Genomic DNA, 15,866 nt, shown 5'->3' with positions numbered 1-15,866 from the left:
CACTCAATTTAACATTTTCTGGTTCGCTCCATTTACCTGAAAATTTCATGATTTCATTTTTCTTTGTTGTTGACTCGAATTCCATTGTGTAGATATATTCCCCATTTTTATTGTCCATCCATCAGTTTAAAGGCATTTAGGTTGTTTCCCTGTCTAGTACTGACCATAGCAGACACATCTCTATAAGTCATCTTGGTAATGTCTAATTCATTCTAGAAGACTTGCTCCCCTCAATACCCCTCCTCCCTCTGGAGCACTCAGTGCTCCACAGCAGTGTCAACATTTGATATTACCAGGTCTCTCTTGCTTCAGTTGTCTCAGTGTGCACATCTCTAGTGCTTGGTTAATTTTCTATTTACAGAGCTCACAATTCTCTCATTTATATTGGACAGATGAGTAGACGGAGCCACAAAGTTCTGTTGTCACTGCCATCATCTATGTACCCCCCCAAAGCAACCCCAGACTAGCCTCATTTCCTTCCAGTTCCCCGTGGCTAGATAATCATGGATTTTCCTCTGCCTCTTGTGCTCATTCAGTATAAACGAAATCACACATGCATGCCTTGTTCTGGCTGGGTGATTGCAAAATAGTTTCTCACAGCTCGTGCCAGCTTTGCAGGCATTGGTACTTCACTATTACCAAGTAATACTTTCCCATGTCCAGATACCACACTATGTCATTCCAGCCATCACTGGTGCAGTTGTGTGCTTTTTCCACAGGTTGGCCATTATAAAGGGTGCTGCTGGGGAGACTTAACTGTCATGTTTTATGTGGACATGGGTCATGCCTTCCCGGCTTCACTCATTGCAAACAGCTCCCAGGCTGGACCATGTAATAACGCTGCCTTCTTGCCAACAGGAACAGTGTAGTCAAACTTGAACCTCTCCTTTGGTCAGAATCTTTTCATCAAACCTTACCTTGAGATCATAAAAACAGTCTCGCCCTAAAGCTTTATGCTTTGGGGTTTTGAATTTTATAGTTGTGAATTTGGAAAATCAAAAAGCTACAGAAATGAGAGCCAGCAGGGGTAGTGGATAAGACTGTGCACCGAACCTTGGAGAGGAAGTGAGAGCTCGTGGGCTCCTTGTGGAAGCTGGGTTCTCACGAGAGCTTCTTTCTCCCTTCAGGTTAAGATCGCTTACATTAACTTCCTGAATCACTGCTATGTGGATACTGAGGTGGAGATGAAGGAGATTTACACGAGCAACCACATGTGGAAGTTGTTTGAGAATTTCCTCGTGGACATCTGCAGGGTGAGGCGTGTGTGTGTGTGTGTCTGTGTGGTGTTTTCATGGGCATGTGAGTATGATAGGTCTGTCTGTCATCCCTGTTCAGAAATGCTGTAAAAGCCAGTTGTGAATTTTCTTCCATGAACAGTTCTGAGTGGAAGGGTCTGTTCATACTTGATACTTTTCGTTACTTTTTTCTTTTTAGTAATTTCTTATTTCATCTGTAATATAAGTGATTTTTTTTTCCACATTTTGTTCCACACTGAAACCTGTGTGATCATCTGTTACACACTGTGGCCTCTAGATCTTTACCTCTGTCCCGTGATTGGTGATCAGTGAGGAATGTCATTTGTTGATATTCTGGAGTAGGTTTGCATGCCGAGTTCCCGGCCTCCGTCTCTTTTCCAGGCCTGTAACAACACAAGCGACAGGAAGCACGCAGACTCCATTCTGGAGAAGTACGTCACTGAAATCGTGATGAGCATCGTCACCACCTTCTTCAGCTCTCCCTTCTCAGACCAGAGCACCACTCTTCAGGTGAGAACGGCCTCCCGAGGGACAGTTTTCATGTGGGCGTCTGCAGTCCACATCCAGGCATGTGCAAGGAGCTGGAAATGAGCCATTCTGCAAAGCCAGAATGGAAGGTGGCTCTGTCAGGGGCCCTTGGGAACAGAAGGGATGTTGCCCATCGTACCTATAGGGATTGGCTCTTGGACCTTCTCGGTCCTCACATACCAAAATTAAGTCCTGAACAGTAAATGGTGTTATAGTTGCATAGAAGTTACCCACATGCTCCCTCAGACTTTAAATCATCTCTAAGAGACTTACAGTAAGCCATGCCATGCAGCCGCTGTGTGAGTAGTGGGCCCACCATATTGTTCAGGGGCAAGGAAAACTGTGTATGAGTTCCACACAGACCTGATGATTTTTCAGATATTTTCAGTCCTTGATAAATCTGGACGTGGAGAACCCAAGGATACGCGAGAGTGGCGATCCATTCTTGAAAAGCAGAGCCCATTAACAGCCAGGCGCATCATCTCTTTGTACTTTTACACCCAGTGCCAACCAGGAAATCACAATGATTAATGAGGCCAGACACGCTTCTCTTGTAGGAGAAGGTGACATTCGAGATGGTGATGCCCCAGGAGATAGCGAAACAGTGTTGAAAACCATAAGCTGTGTGCCCTGGGTCGGCTGATGGCCCGACAGGTGGAGGCACGTGCTCACAGGCCTGACGACCTGAGTTCAGTCCCTGTATCTACTGGGTAGCAAGAGACAATCAGCTCGTAAGGATTGTCCTCTGAATTCCAAGCCTGGGCTGTTGAACATGTGTACCTGGAGACAGACAGACAGACACACACACACACACACACACAGCTTTAAATGGGGCTTACATTATGGCTTCTTACCTTGGTTGCTACTGTTTCCTTCTGTGGACTAAGTTTATCCAGCATATAAGCAAGAATTGCCAGAGAAGTAAGTCTTCAAATGACAGATATCCCGAATCTCTCCTAAGGTGTAGTTTATACCTGGAAATCAAAGTGTAATTCTGAAGACGTAGCTGATCGATCTCTGAACCATTCCTTGCTAATGAGCAGCCTCTCGTGCTGCTCCTTTGTAAGGCGTGTCTTCTCCTTAGCTACATCTCAGTTCTTTCTCCCTCCCGCCTCGCATGTCAGAGCTGAGACCGATGAATTTGGCGTTATATGCACTGCATTTGAGCTGCCAGGGAAATGCCCAACTATCAGCCTGTAAATGTGAATTCCAGGGAGGAAGAGGAGAATTCTGGAAGCTTTAGAGCAAGACAGATTGGATTCAAATCTCCATTCTGTCCTATGAGCTCTGTTAACACGGAGAGGTCACTGAACTTCCTGTTCCCTTCCCTCCCCTCCCCTCCCCTCCCTTCCCTTTTCATGCCTTCTCTTTTTTCTTCTTTCTGTTTTGAAACAGGGTGTCATGTAGCCTGTGGTGGCTCAGACTCGCTATGTCGCCAAGGCTGGCCTTGAGTTTCTGATCCTCCTGCTTTGGCCTCCCAAGACCACCACACCTGGCTCAGAACTTATCCTGTATGTCTGGCAAGAATATAATATCAACTTGGTGTGCTCTTGTGAGAATGAGATACAATGTTTATTTGAAGCATTCAGTATAGTACCTAGCACCACCACACCTGGCTCAGAACTTATCCTGTATGTCTGGCAAGAATATAATATCAACTTGGTGTGCTCTTGTGAGAATGAGATACAATGTTTATTTGAAACATTCAGTATAGTACCTAGCACCACCACACCTGGCTCAGAACTTATCCTGTATGTCTGGCAAGAATATAATATCAACTTGGTGTGCTCTTGTGAGAATGAGATACAATGTTTATTTGAAACATTCAGTATAATACCTAGCACACAGCAGGAGGTTCAAATGTGGCAGCCTCTACCGGTCTGCAGACTAGTGTCTCAGACATTGCTGGGCCTTTGATGCTGGTATTAACAACTTGCACCTAGTTATTAATTTTTTGATTTAGTACTTGAGCTCTGAGACTTAGAAGGATAAAATGGCTAAAGATTAAAAATAGACTAAAGTCTTAGCCATGGCAGGGAAGGGACTTCTCGGGGCCTGGAGGGAACATGAATGGTTCAAGAGAGGAGCTAAGAGGCCAGAGGAAGACGTAGGCGGGATAGGATCATAACCAAGTAGGACTGCTGAACTATTTCACATTACAGTGTGGTGCCTGCAACTGGAGGCATGGGGAGAAAGGTGGGCAGAGGGAAGACAGGAAGAGAAAAAGGAGAAAGGGATGAAAAGGAGCCACTGTTCCAATGTCCCTTCCACAGTGCCTTACCTATCAAAGGTTCCACCACTTTCCAGCATTGCCCCCTTGTGGACAACTCCTGAAATTACATGTATCCTTGAGTCCCTGTATCACTCTTGATTACCCAAACAATGAATAGACTATAGGACTAGCCCTGTCATTTTGGCAAGGAAGTCAAGTGAGCTGATATCACCATGTTGCCTGTCACATTTTTCAGTTAGGAGGCAACTACTGAGAACTCATTCGGTCATCTTTATATGCCCAGGTGTCAGACAGGAGGAAGCAGATGGTTCATAAACACTGGTTCGTGTGAATTGACCACCCGAGGAACACTTCTCCGTGACTTAGACTGTAGGGGTCTCGTCTCAAGCTCAGCATTTATAATAATGCCCCTTCCTTCTTCACAGGGTCATTCTAAGGCTAAATGAGATACTTGCACAGTTCTTAGCACAGGGGCAGGCCAGGGGCAAGGACTCGGGGCCGGTAGCTCTTTCGATTGGGACCCTTTATAAACTCAGGGGTTAAGCAGAAGCCACAGACATAGGAACTGACTCCAAGTTCCTTGGCCAATTCCTCTGGCTTCCTGTCCCCTTGACCTCTATGAGTAATGAAGCTTGCTGCTGGATGGTTGGGAGTGCAGGGCAGGCTGTTCTTCCGGAAGATTCCAGTCCCAGCTGACCAGAATGGGGAGAAGAGGCTGAGTCAGTGCTCTGCTGGCCTCTCTTAGCAGTTTTGGATAATTTTATCCTTCCCCAGCCTTTGTCTTACACTAGAACACAAAGGTAACTTCCATGTCACATAGTTATTATCCAGGTCCAAATGAGATCATGCATGACACATCTGGTTTGTATCATGCACCCAACAATGGGAAGATACATGAACTACATTTGTGTGTGTGTGTGGGGGGGGGGCTGAAAATTCTATTCCTCTGTTTCATTTTCTTAAAACTGACTTTCCTCCTCCTCTAGCACTTGCCTTGGTTCCCTCTCACCACGGAAATCCCTTCAGATTTCTCACCGCCTCTTTCTTTACTCCTTTCCGATGCACTTTAGTGCAGCCGAATGAGTTATCTGCCCCAAACAGATGACTGGTGCAGCTCACCATACATCTTTGCCTGGCATGTCCAAAGAGAAAAATGTCACATGAATAGAGATAAGAAATCCCTACTTTAAAAAGTATTCAGGCCGGGCGTGGTGGCGCACGCCTTTAATCCCAGCACTCGGGAGGCAGAGGCAGGCGGATTTCTGAGTTCGAGGCCAGCCTGGTCTACAGAGGGAGTTCCAGGACAGCCAGGGCTATACAGAGAAACCCTGTCTCGAAAAACCAAAAAAAATAAAAAAATAAAAAGCATTCAGAAAGTCAGTATCTAATTCACTAGCTGTATGCATGCTTTTACTTTAAAAGGAGTGCAAACTTAGTTCTTCTCATGAGACGGAAGAGAGGTCTTCTCATAGAAAGCAATTGGCTTGTGCCCGTGCTCTGGGTTAAATGGATATTTATAGACACCACCCATTACAGCTGGGTTGTCTTTGTACCATCAAAGAGACTGTCATAAATAAGGATGGAGGTGACATCCCTGCTGACATCCATCTGGCATTCCATTTTTGTGGATTAAAAATATAGTGTCTAGGGCCAGTGAAATGGCTCAATATGTAAAGGCACTTGCTAGCATGCCTAGTATGCCTGTGTTTGATCCCTGGAACTCCCATGCTAGAAGGACAGAACTGACTCCCCATGACACACATGAATGCATACAGTTAAACAATAAGGAAATAAGCAAAGTATTGAACATACAGATGCTAGCTCAGGATGGTGGTTTGCACCTGTAGTGCAGCTGTTGGGATGCTGCAGCAGCAGCAGACTCATGAGGTCACAGCTTTTCTTGGGACATGGTGCTTCAAGGAGAGTTTGGTCTTAGTGACTGTGGTACATCAGACATGCTGGGGGACACTCACACCAGGGTGCAATCACTGACCTGGGTTAATTCATCTAGTTTGTAGTTGGGTGGCTTTACTGCTTTGGAGAGTTTGATTCCCCTGCCGATTCTGGTGGTCAGAATTCATTAGATAATATTAAGTTTAAAATGCATCTAAAATAAATAACATGAAGTCGGTGATGATATTTTATTGCTTTAAAATGCTCCTGAGCTTCTCTCACCATCTAGGCACTGTGTTCTTCAGCTTTCTGTCGATATAATGAAAAAACCAGACTAATTTAGTTACAAACAAACAAACAAACAAAAAAGATTGATTTTTTTTTCCCCCAAAGCTTTGAGATGAGGCAGCATATCATGGCAGGAGTGTCTGATGGGGTAGACATGTTCAACCAATCATAAAAAGAAAGCAACAATAGCAAGGAGGAGGCCAATGTCCCACCCCCTGTCCTTTGGATGCCCGAAGGACCTCTTCCTAGGTCCCACCTCCTTCCCATGGTACCAGTCTAAAGACCAGTTCCTTTAATACATGGCTCTTTAGGGGATAGTCAACATCTACACCAAAGCAGAAATATTCTGGAGTCCAGTCCTTGACCCTTCTGGAATCCTCCCACTAAGATGTGGAGGGTTCGAGACAGCCTCTGTTTCTAGCCAGGCCATCTGTGTTCTGCAGTCTTCTTCACCTCGCCTCTCTCTCTTATAGACCCGCCAGCCTGTCTTTGTGCAACTCCTGCAAGGCGTGTTCCGAGTTTACCACTGCAACTGGCTGATGCCAAGCCAAAAAGCCTCGGTGGAGAGCTGCATCCGGGTGCTCTCTGACGTAGGTAAGGCAGCCAATCCGTCTGGATGTGGCGGGATGAAAATGAGTGGCCTGCTGTTTACTGAGCCGCAGCTCTCCCAAGGAAGGAAGCTGCAAAGCCAGACCCAGAGCCGAGCTCTTGACTCCTCGGCCTCTGTCTTTGCCAAGCCAGCACAGTGAGAAACAGTAAGTCTTTGAAAAACAAGATTCTGTAGTTCAAAGCCAGACGGCTCTTGGCAAGTGACGATCCATCAAGACTGTCAAGGCCCTGGGAAGTCCCTCATTCATAGCACGAGTTTGTTTACTCCAGCAGATGCATTTTGCTGCGTGGAAATTTTCTTCCTGTGAAGCACCCCTAAGATCCCAAAGAGCACTCTTTCCCGCAAGTGGTGCACTGTTTGCATCTCTCTATGAAGTGGCTGCTTCTCTTTTCCCTCTTTGCTCCCCAACCCCCAAGATTCTTATCTCGAAGGCCAGTCTAAAAGGCACTTGTTTATCCCTCCCCATCCTTGCGTTCTGCAATGCTAGCTATTGAACCTTGGCCTATCCCATATTAGGCAAGCACTCTAGCGCTGAACTACACCTCAGCCCTTTCCAAAGAAAAAAAGTTTAAGTGGTACTATCACAGTACATGTTTTGGGGTACAGCATCGTCAGGGGAATTGGCTTCCCGTTGCCATAGAAACCAGATTTCTTCTACTAGGTTTGAACTAGTTGGTGAATCTCTATATATCGTTACTATGCTGCAACTGCCCGTTATCCAGCCTTTGTCTGGCCTTCCCTCTCTGTCCTTGCCTGAGCACTTTTCCTCTTTTACGTCTACATCTCCTTAAATCAGTCTTCTGACCTCTTCCCCTCCACACCTTCCATGAGTTCTCTTCAAAGGAATAAGCTTCCCCACTCAGATGAGAAGTCCTGTGCCTAAACTAGAGCCCCCGATCCTGGCAAGCAGCAAGCACACTTCTCAGAAACGGTGTTCCTTGGGAAAGGATGGGATTTATGGGAAAGAGAGCTTCCATAGTGACCAGAAAATGAACATCTCTTCCATGTTATAACTTAGGGCAAGCAGAGGATGTATTTGTGAGGACCACTTGCCTTGGTTTTTTTAGGCCCTGCCTTATTCCTGTTCTCTTACACTCTCAGCTGACAGATATTACATGAGTGTGCCTGTGTGTGGGTGTTGATGTGTGTGCTGTTGGGAGAGATTAGGCTGAGAGAATGCCTGGATGGCCTATGCTTTCTTCAGACTCGACAGCAATTCGTAAAGATGAAATACGCTGTTCAGGCCAAAACGTCTCTGTAAGTCCTTGCCCCACAACTTAGTTGGTTTTGATTTGAGGAAGCCGTTGGCTTCATGGGCAGCTTGACACTTGGTCAGAGAAGCTACAAGGCTCAGTAGTCTCAGCAGGAGTGACAACATGGAGACAGCGGGAAGCCACCTCAGCTGTAGAAAGCTCACCTGGTCTATATGAGGCCCCGCATCAGTCCTGGGAACTTCGAGGAAACAAAAACAGAGGAGAGAGCAGATGCTTGTGTGATATCAGGAGAAGAGGCAGCCTAGTCCCTTTCCAGACCCAGTCCTGTGCCTCTTGGGAATGGCCTCCTGAGTCAAACTGTACCTGAAATCCTGTGTATCCCCTTCGGTTTTCGATAGGTCAGTCAGGGCACAGACTTTCTAACAGATAAGCGTGAACCATGTCCCCTGCTTTTTTATATTAGACGTTTCTCCCAGGGTTTCCCACTTAATAGAGTAAACTGTTAGAACATTATTGACTAGCTACTGACTCTTTTCATGTGCCTTATATGTCCCATTAAGAGAAAAATGGTTGCTCTCTAGCCCATCTTTCAGAACGTTCCAGCTCTTTTCAAAGTTAGATACAGGCAGTGGGGAACACTCCCTCTGTTTCCAGTATTTTGAAGCATCGGTGAAGATAGGAAAGGGTTCCATTGGTTTGGGGAGGGTTCCCCACACAGAAACCAGAAGTGTTCATCTTAGCTTCCTTAACTTATATTTAGTAATACTTTCAGATTTATGGGAGAGTTATAAAACAGATGCAATAGGGCTCCTGTGTAAGGCTCACCTTCTTCCTCCACTCTCAGCATCTCCGTTATTAGTGCACATTGTCAAAAGCTGAAGAATGACAGTGGTACGTTACCACCAACTAAACTCCAGGCCTGATTCAGATTTCATAATGTCTCCATGAATGTCCTTCTTCCGTACTGGGCACACCTCCACTCCTGTCACACACTCCATTGTCATGTGCCCAGTCTGGTCTGGGGCGGTTTTTCTGTTTTTCCTTGTTACTCATGACCTCACCAGCCTTTGCAAACAAGTACTGGCCAAGTGTCCTCAGGTGGCCCTGTGCTGGATTTCAGCACTGTTTCCTCATGGGGGAGCGTGGCGTTATCCTTTGTTAGGGAGGGAAAGAGGAGCCTCCAGTGCAGATGCTGTTTTGTGTCTTGGTCAGTGGAAGTTTGCTTTCTGTGGGCTGTTGTGTAGAACAACAAAATTGGTTACTTTTAGGAAAACAGTTTCTTGGCCAACCAACTTATTTGTCCAGGTAATTCTTAAAATGTACAAACACCCGGGCATTTGTAAGAAGCCAGCCATTCACTTCAACTGGTGTTGAGCTGTTAATATGTGTTCCCCAAGCGTTAATGCTTGGAACCAGTTCAGTGCCTGTGGGTACAAGTCCCCAGAGTTTACATTTGTGCTTAAAAGTTGAGTCTCCTCTCTCTCTTCACCAGACCATACATACTTGCCCATTACAGGCATAGAAAAATCTGTCTAGTGGGCCATGAGGATTCTAGCCTGCTTCCCAGACTGTTGTAGACTCATGAGTCATCCGTCTCTTTTGCAGCCAAGAGCCGGGCCATAGCCATTCCTGTTGACCTGGACAGCCAAGTCAACAACCTCTTCCTGAAGTCCCACAACATTGTGCAGAAAACAGCCCTGAACTGGCGGTTATCAGCCCGCAACGCCGCTCGCAGAGACTCTGTACTGGCAGCATCCAGAGACTACCGAAATATCATTGAGAGGTTACAGGTAAAGTCTGAGGCTGGAAGAAGTGGACTTGAACTTGACAAGTGTATTTTCTGAAGCCACAAAACATACAAGCTCAGCTACACAGAAGAGGTTTGTGGGGCCAGGAGTTACCAGGTCATTTGGGAAACAAAAACTCCCAGAAGGGGTTTCACGGTAGACAGTTGATGCTGAGCATTAGCTATAATTATTGTCTGAAGTCTATATAGAGTGTCCCTGTGTGGCATAGGCCTCCTCACACCGTGACAGCTGAGTCTATAAACATTTCTAGGGACCACTTGGAAGCAGCTTTGTCTTTATCACCCTAGCTCTAAAGATGTCACTAGACATCCGTTCTGCTGCCCTCTGTTGGTCTATGCAGTCTCAGAGGTACACTCTATTTCTGAGGAGGGAAATTCAAACCACTGTTCAGTGGGAAGGCTATCGAGCTACAACAATGTGTGAACTAGAGTAATGGCTGCCATTGGAGAGCACAAGCCCTTCAACAGTGCCTGGCATATCATATAGTGAGCACTCAAGGGCTTCTCTTACAATGCCTAAGGTTACTGTTATGGTTATAAAATTTACTATCATTAGGAAAAGTAACTGAGTCACCATGTGGCTCCATAATTTATGTAAAGACAAATTTACTGATTGATTTATCAGCCCTGGGCACTGGTGATATGTAGTGAGAAAAGCCCCTTCCTCCCCCTTTCATAAAGCCTCAAGCTTTGGAAGAGGCATGGCCATGAATCAGCTTAATTACATGTGTAAACCTAAAGTGGCTTCAGGAAAGCTAATCTGGACAGGGGTTAGGGTAGGGACAAGGGATGCCTAAGAACTAGAGTGGGAAGCTTCCTGCCTAAGGCTACCGTTCTGAACAGATGCAGCCCTTGTGGCTAGGCAGCCAGCAGAGCTACAGGGTCAAGTAAAGGCCCGGGAGTCTTTCCTATGGTAGAAGACGTTTCTAAGCAAATATAACTGTGTAACTAAAGGAGGGCTTCCCAACCTTCTGTGCTTTGGGAGAGGTGAGGAATAACAGATTCGATGCTCCATGAACAAACAGTATTTTCTTGACTACACAGTCCACGTCAGTTATCTGCAAGCTTAGCAGCATCTTGCCTCAGACATAGTAGGTATCCTGAGAAATGGAACAGAGTGCATAGGCAGGTCATACTTCTTGCTACAAAGACTTGTCAGGGCTTTAAAAGACCCTGATACTGCAGTAATATATTACCCGAGTCCCTGTCATCATTCGATGTCCTTGTGCAGCAAAAGTTGTAACAAGGACAGTTTCCTGGCAACTAGTCACCTCTGTAATAATCCTCATCTGCGCGCTCTCCCTCTCTCTCAATATTCATCTTCCCCAACTCATTGCTTTGTGCTCTCTGTCTCTCTGTCTCTCTCTGTCTCTGTCTCTCTCTCTCTCTCTCTCTCTCCTTCTTGCTCTCTCACTTTCTTTCTCTCTTTCGCTCTCGCTCTTGCTCTTGCTCTCACAGTTGCTGTTGCTTTCACAGTCGCTCGCTGAATGCTGAATGTCATACATTTGAAAATACAGTACAAACAAGTTTCAACATAAAAATCAAGACTTCTCAAAAGATGCACAGCTTCATGCAGTACATTAATGAATGCTAAGGAATTGCTTCCACCCCCACCCCCATAAGTGCTTTCAGTTGTATTAGAGTCAGGCTCAAGAAGGAGTAAAGAGAAAGGGGGCAGAGGAGAGGAAGGAGAGTGGTCCTCAAAGGCATCCTCTCAGTAAAGCTGGTGGGACCTCCTTCTTCACTCCCATGAAAGTCGCACGAAGTAGGAAATGTGCATTATGCTTCTTAGGATCTTGTTGGGAACGCTTTCTCCCACCAGGAGCAATCACCTAATTCTGCATCTCTGTGTCCTAAACATTATTGTCCTGTTACCATTATACAGAGTCTCTTAAACATAAGCCAAGTCTATCTTTAAGTGGTTTAAATTGAGTTTCTATATATAAGATCTTTCAGTCCCTTTTCTTAACACCCCCCAAGAGGGGGGAAAAAAAAGAAAAACATTAAAATGAGGCATTTCTTCCCATACAAATCGCATTGTGCTGTGTTCTTCTCCAGTCTTAGCATGGTGCTAGTTAAACGCTGAGTCAGCAAGCCTTGGGCCAGGCTGCAGCATCTTTTGAAGATGGTTCCTCATCTGTTTCCTATCATTTGCCTTTAAATGGTGTTTGTTGTGTTGGATTGGTGGCTCTTTCAACTTCTCTCTGTTTTCCTTTCCTACAGCTGTGTGTTTTGCATTTGAAGACCATCATGCTATCAGGGTACATGTATTTAGCATGTTGATACAGCATGTTCCTTCATTTGTGTTCTCAATGTTTATATGATTATTCTGTTAACTGTGCTCATTGCTAAGAATCAGACAGCACTAGCAACTATGTAGCAGAATATTAGACTCCCCTGTAATCTTCCCACCCAGAGAAAACCAGTGGTGATGTGTTAGTGGGATTTGGTATGTACTTTTAGTTATGGATATTGTCCTTGAAACCGTGTCATAAAATCCATACTATTGCTTGACTGCTCTAAGCTCATACTGCAGACATCTTTTGACACCATTGAACTTGTTTTTTGTGTGTGTTGTGCTTATGAATAAGTAGAATGGCCACTGATAGCATAAACTGTCTCAGATGAAGAGGTGGAGAACAGGATGATGTATCTGTCCTTTGTTTTCTGGATTGGAAGGCAATGCTTCCGGTAACCATTGGACAGTATCTAATAACTGGAAATAATGGGAGACAATGCTAAAGCCGCACTAACACAGCCTAGCCTGTACCACAGGCTCAGGCAGAGATAGATAGAGGCTCATCCTATTCCAGCCAGCTTCCTCCCGAGCTGCTGACCAAGGCACACTCTCATTGCAGGACATCGTGTCTGCCCTAGAGGACCGACTCAGGCCCCTGGTCCAGGCTGAGCTGTCTGTGCTCGTGGATGTTCTACACAGACCAGAACTGCTTTTCCCCGAGAATACGGATGCCAGGAGGAAATGTGAGAGTGGAGGTTTCATCTGCAAGTAAGCAGCCTCCCTTCTGATGTGGTCAGTAGCCAGGAACCCCTGATGACCAGGCCGAGCCCCTGTTCCTGAAGGAGGAGCTGTTGGCCGGTTTCTAACTTCGTGGGCTTAAGTCAGATACTAGAGTCTGTTTCTGACCATCCCCAAACAAACTTGTCTGTTAGATCCTAGTTACTGACACTTACTGCTCTGTTTGAATTGCATGCCTGTTCAGTTTTTTTCTCTACTTAGCAAGTTGGGAGCAAACACCTACCATGTGTGGTACAAACAAACAGAAAACTGTCATGACCCTCCAGGCCCTCTAACGTCTTGGACCTGCAATGATCTCACTATCTTTGCCTAACATGCTTTTAGATTCTTAGTTTATGCCATGTGGGCCATAAACTATAAAGAAGTCATCAGTCTTTTGACATACATAATTAAATAAATAAATAAATAAATAAATAAATAATCCCCTTTGACTTTTCACTGAGCTGAGTTGTTTGTCTGTGTGGAAGGTGGGCTTTGCCCTAGAAGCTCCTCTGAAGAGGAGACTGTGGATACCGAATGTGTCTTTCCCCAAGCCATCATCCTCGTGGGTGGGGTCCTTAAAAATGTCCTGCTGGAATATCTTATCAGCAATCCCCAGTGCATAAATAACCACGCTTATGAGTAGGGCTCTGTCTGCTTTCTCCATTTGGTATAATCTCCCGTTGTGTCCAGCTCCTGCCTGGTAATCTGTTCCCAGCCAGCAGGTGTCGTGTGTGAGACACGGCTGCTGACTGGCTCTTAAGTGTGTGGATGCGTTGAAGTATATTTAAAGTAGGAACCCTTCTTAAATGTTCATTCTTTAACTGACTTAGTTAGATCAGAATTCTTGTGGCATGTCTTTATCTGGAGGATGGTTTCAAGATGTCACCCCCCATTTTCTCTTATTCAGGCTAATAAAACATACCAAGCAGCTGCTGGAGGAGAATGAAGAGAAACTGTGCATTAAAGTCTTACAGACCCTCAGGGAAATGATGACCAAAGACAGAGGCTATGGAGAGAAGGTATTGCATTTTATATTCCCGTTCAAATTATGCTGTGTATTAAAGTTTAGGTTTGAGAGTGTGGAAGCCCCTTAGTTACTGGCTGGCAGTTTAATTTAAAAAAAAAAAAAAAAAAAAAAAAAAAAAAGCTGTTTCTCTTGTCCTGGATGGTCACTGAATCATATGAGTGCCTTCCCTGCAAGTCAAATATAAATATTATTAGTTGTCTCTCATGGACACCTCACCACATAACCTAATGTCAAGGAAGTAGTTCTAAGTTCTTGCCTAGTGAACTTCCCAGTGAGGCATAGCGGCTTGTGTATCAGTCCGGATCTGTGGACTTGTGTTCCAACTGAGCACACCTGTGGGCTGGCTTACCTCTTTCCGATGGGTATTTCACAATCCTTCCAGCTCCTCACGAAACTCCCTCGAGTTCTAACTAGAAGGAAGACTTGGTTTCTTTGCATGTCACCACTTCTGATTGAGATTGTGAAATGGACAATTCCTGTGACCTGGTACTTCTTGGTAGATGAGAAAGCAGGCGTTTGGCATGTGTCCCATGTGAGGCACCGTAGGGCAAGAACAATCCTGGTGCTCATTCTCTTACCCAGCAAGGACTCTTAAGCATAAGTCTCAATGCCACCAACCGTCACTGGGTAGGTAATTAACAACACTCACTAATTGCTAGCCACTTTGACCAATGGTTCTTGATCTCGCTGTCCTTTCAGAATACCCAGTAACTCATTGGTCAGCTCTGGGAAGAAGCCTTGGTAATTAAACCACCTCTCTCCCTGTCAGAATAGAGGGTGATAACCAAATTATTATAAGCATAACAGACTGCTAACTTCGTGGGCTTAAGTTAGATACTAGAGTCCTATGCAAGGTCTTTCACTAGAAGCTTACCTAACAAATGATGCTCCCCAAATAAGAACAAGAAAACAAGGCAGAGTGATGGCCCACGCCTTTAATCTCAGCCCTCAGCAGGAACAGGCAGGCAGAACTCTTGACTCGGAGGCCAGCCTAGCCTACAGAGTGAGTCTCAGCACAGCCAGTGATACACAGAGAAAACATATCTCAAAGGAAAAAAGAAAAAGAAAGGAAGAAAGAGAGAGAGAGAGAGAGAGAGAGAGAGAGAACAAGAAAAGTGAAGTCGTTACTGTGCCGTAGCCCTCTGCTGGTTTTCCTTTTGGTAAGATGCTTTCCCGGCATGCACAAAGCAGGGTTTGACACCCTGAATTGCATGATACTAGATGTACATCTTGGTGCATGCCTGTAATCATGGCACTAGGGAAATGGAGGCAGGGTGACCCGAAGTTCAAGGTCATCCTTGGCTGCATAGAATTCCAGGACAAGCCTGGAATACATGAAATCCTGTCTCAAACCAACCCAACAGACACAATTATATATAATTTCATTCTGAATGTTTATAGTGTGTAAACTTAAAGGTGAATGCTTGTTCACTAAGTCAGGATTTCGTGGACGGAACCTGATAGGCAGAAGCATACAAATATAAGTAGTAGATGCAAAGCGCCTTAGTCCAGGTGAGAAACGATGAGATGACTTGCCCATATACACATGTGGGCACCTGGGTAAGTTTTAATTGATAGAAAGGAGAAGGGATGGGAAGAGAGACACCAAGGGCATCTTTGGGGTGGAGTGGGCAGAGAAAGACTGATGGGTATCAGGTAGAAGATGCTACAAAAGAGTAAATGCCCAGAGGTTAAAAGACTTTCTTGGGCCTCAGTTCACTTTCCTTTGTAGCTGGTGAAGACACTAGACATGCCAGAGCCCAGAGGCTGACGTCTCTTTCCAGACTGCTTGGAATTTCATCCCCACTTCAGGAAATTGGGAACATTGTAAACTAGAGTGGGGAAGAGCACAAAACCAAGGAAGATGCTCTAGGAACCTGCAATTCATCCTTGGAACTTCTGGCCCTAGTGCCTTGGTTATTTGAAAATGCTACTTACCCATTTATATTAATGGAATTTTGAAATGGGAAGGAAGCATGAAAGTGTTTCTG

General features: G+C 45.2%; 1 protein-coding gene across 15 annotated transcripts in view; it reads left to right on the top strand.

Annotated features, from left to right (window-relative positions):
• The window catches only part of Itpr1 (inositol 1,4,5-trisphosphate receptor type 1), a 338,511-nt gene that overhangs the window by 195,295 nt on the left and 127,350 nt on the right, over positions 1–15,866 (top strand). For all 15 annotated transcript variants that reach the window (XM_029478979.2, XM_029478989.2, XM_029478987.2 and 12 more), the window contains 6 exons: positions 1,128–1,253; positions 1,638–1,766; positions 6,672–6,792; positions 9,628–9,812; positions 12,688–12,836; positions 13,756–13,867. In XM_029478979.2, coding sequence (XP_029334839.1) covers positions 1,128–1,253; positions 1,638–1,766; positions 6,672–6,792; positions 9,628–9,812; positions 12,688–12,836; positions 13,756–13,867 — 822 coding nt within the window. The remainder of the gene's footprint in view (positions 1–1,127; positions 1,254–1,637; positions 1,767–6,671; positions 6,793–9,627; positions 9,813–12,687; positions 12,837–13,755; positions 13,868–15,866) is intronic.

The sequence above is a fragment of the Mus caroli genome, unplaced genomic scaffold (assembly GCF_978045245.1).
Source record: "Mus caroli unplaced genomic scaffold, Mus_caroli_1 scaffold_7, whole genome shotgun sequence".
NCBI lineage: Eukaryota > Metazoa > Chordata > Mammalia > Rodentia > Muridae > Mus > Mus caroli.
The sequence above is the reverse complement of the archived record's forward strand: the minus strand, read 5'-3'. Positions and strand labels throughout refer to the sequence as shown.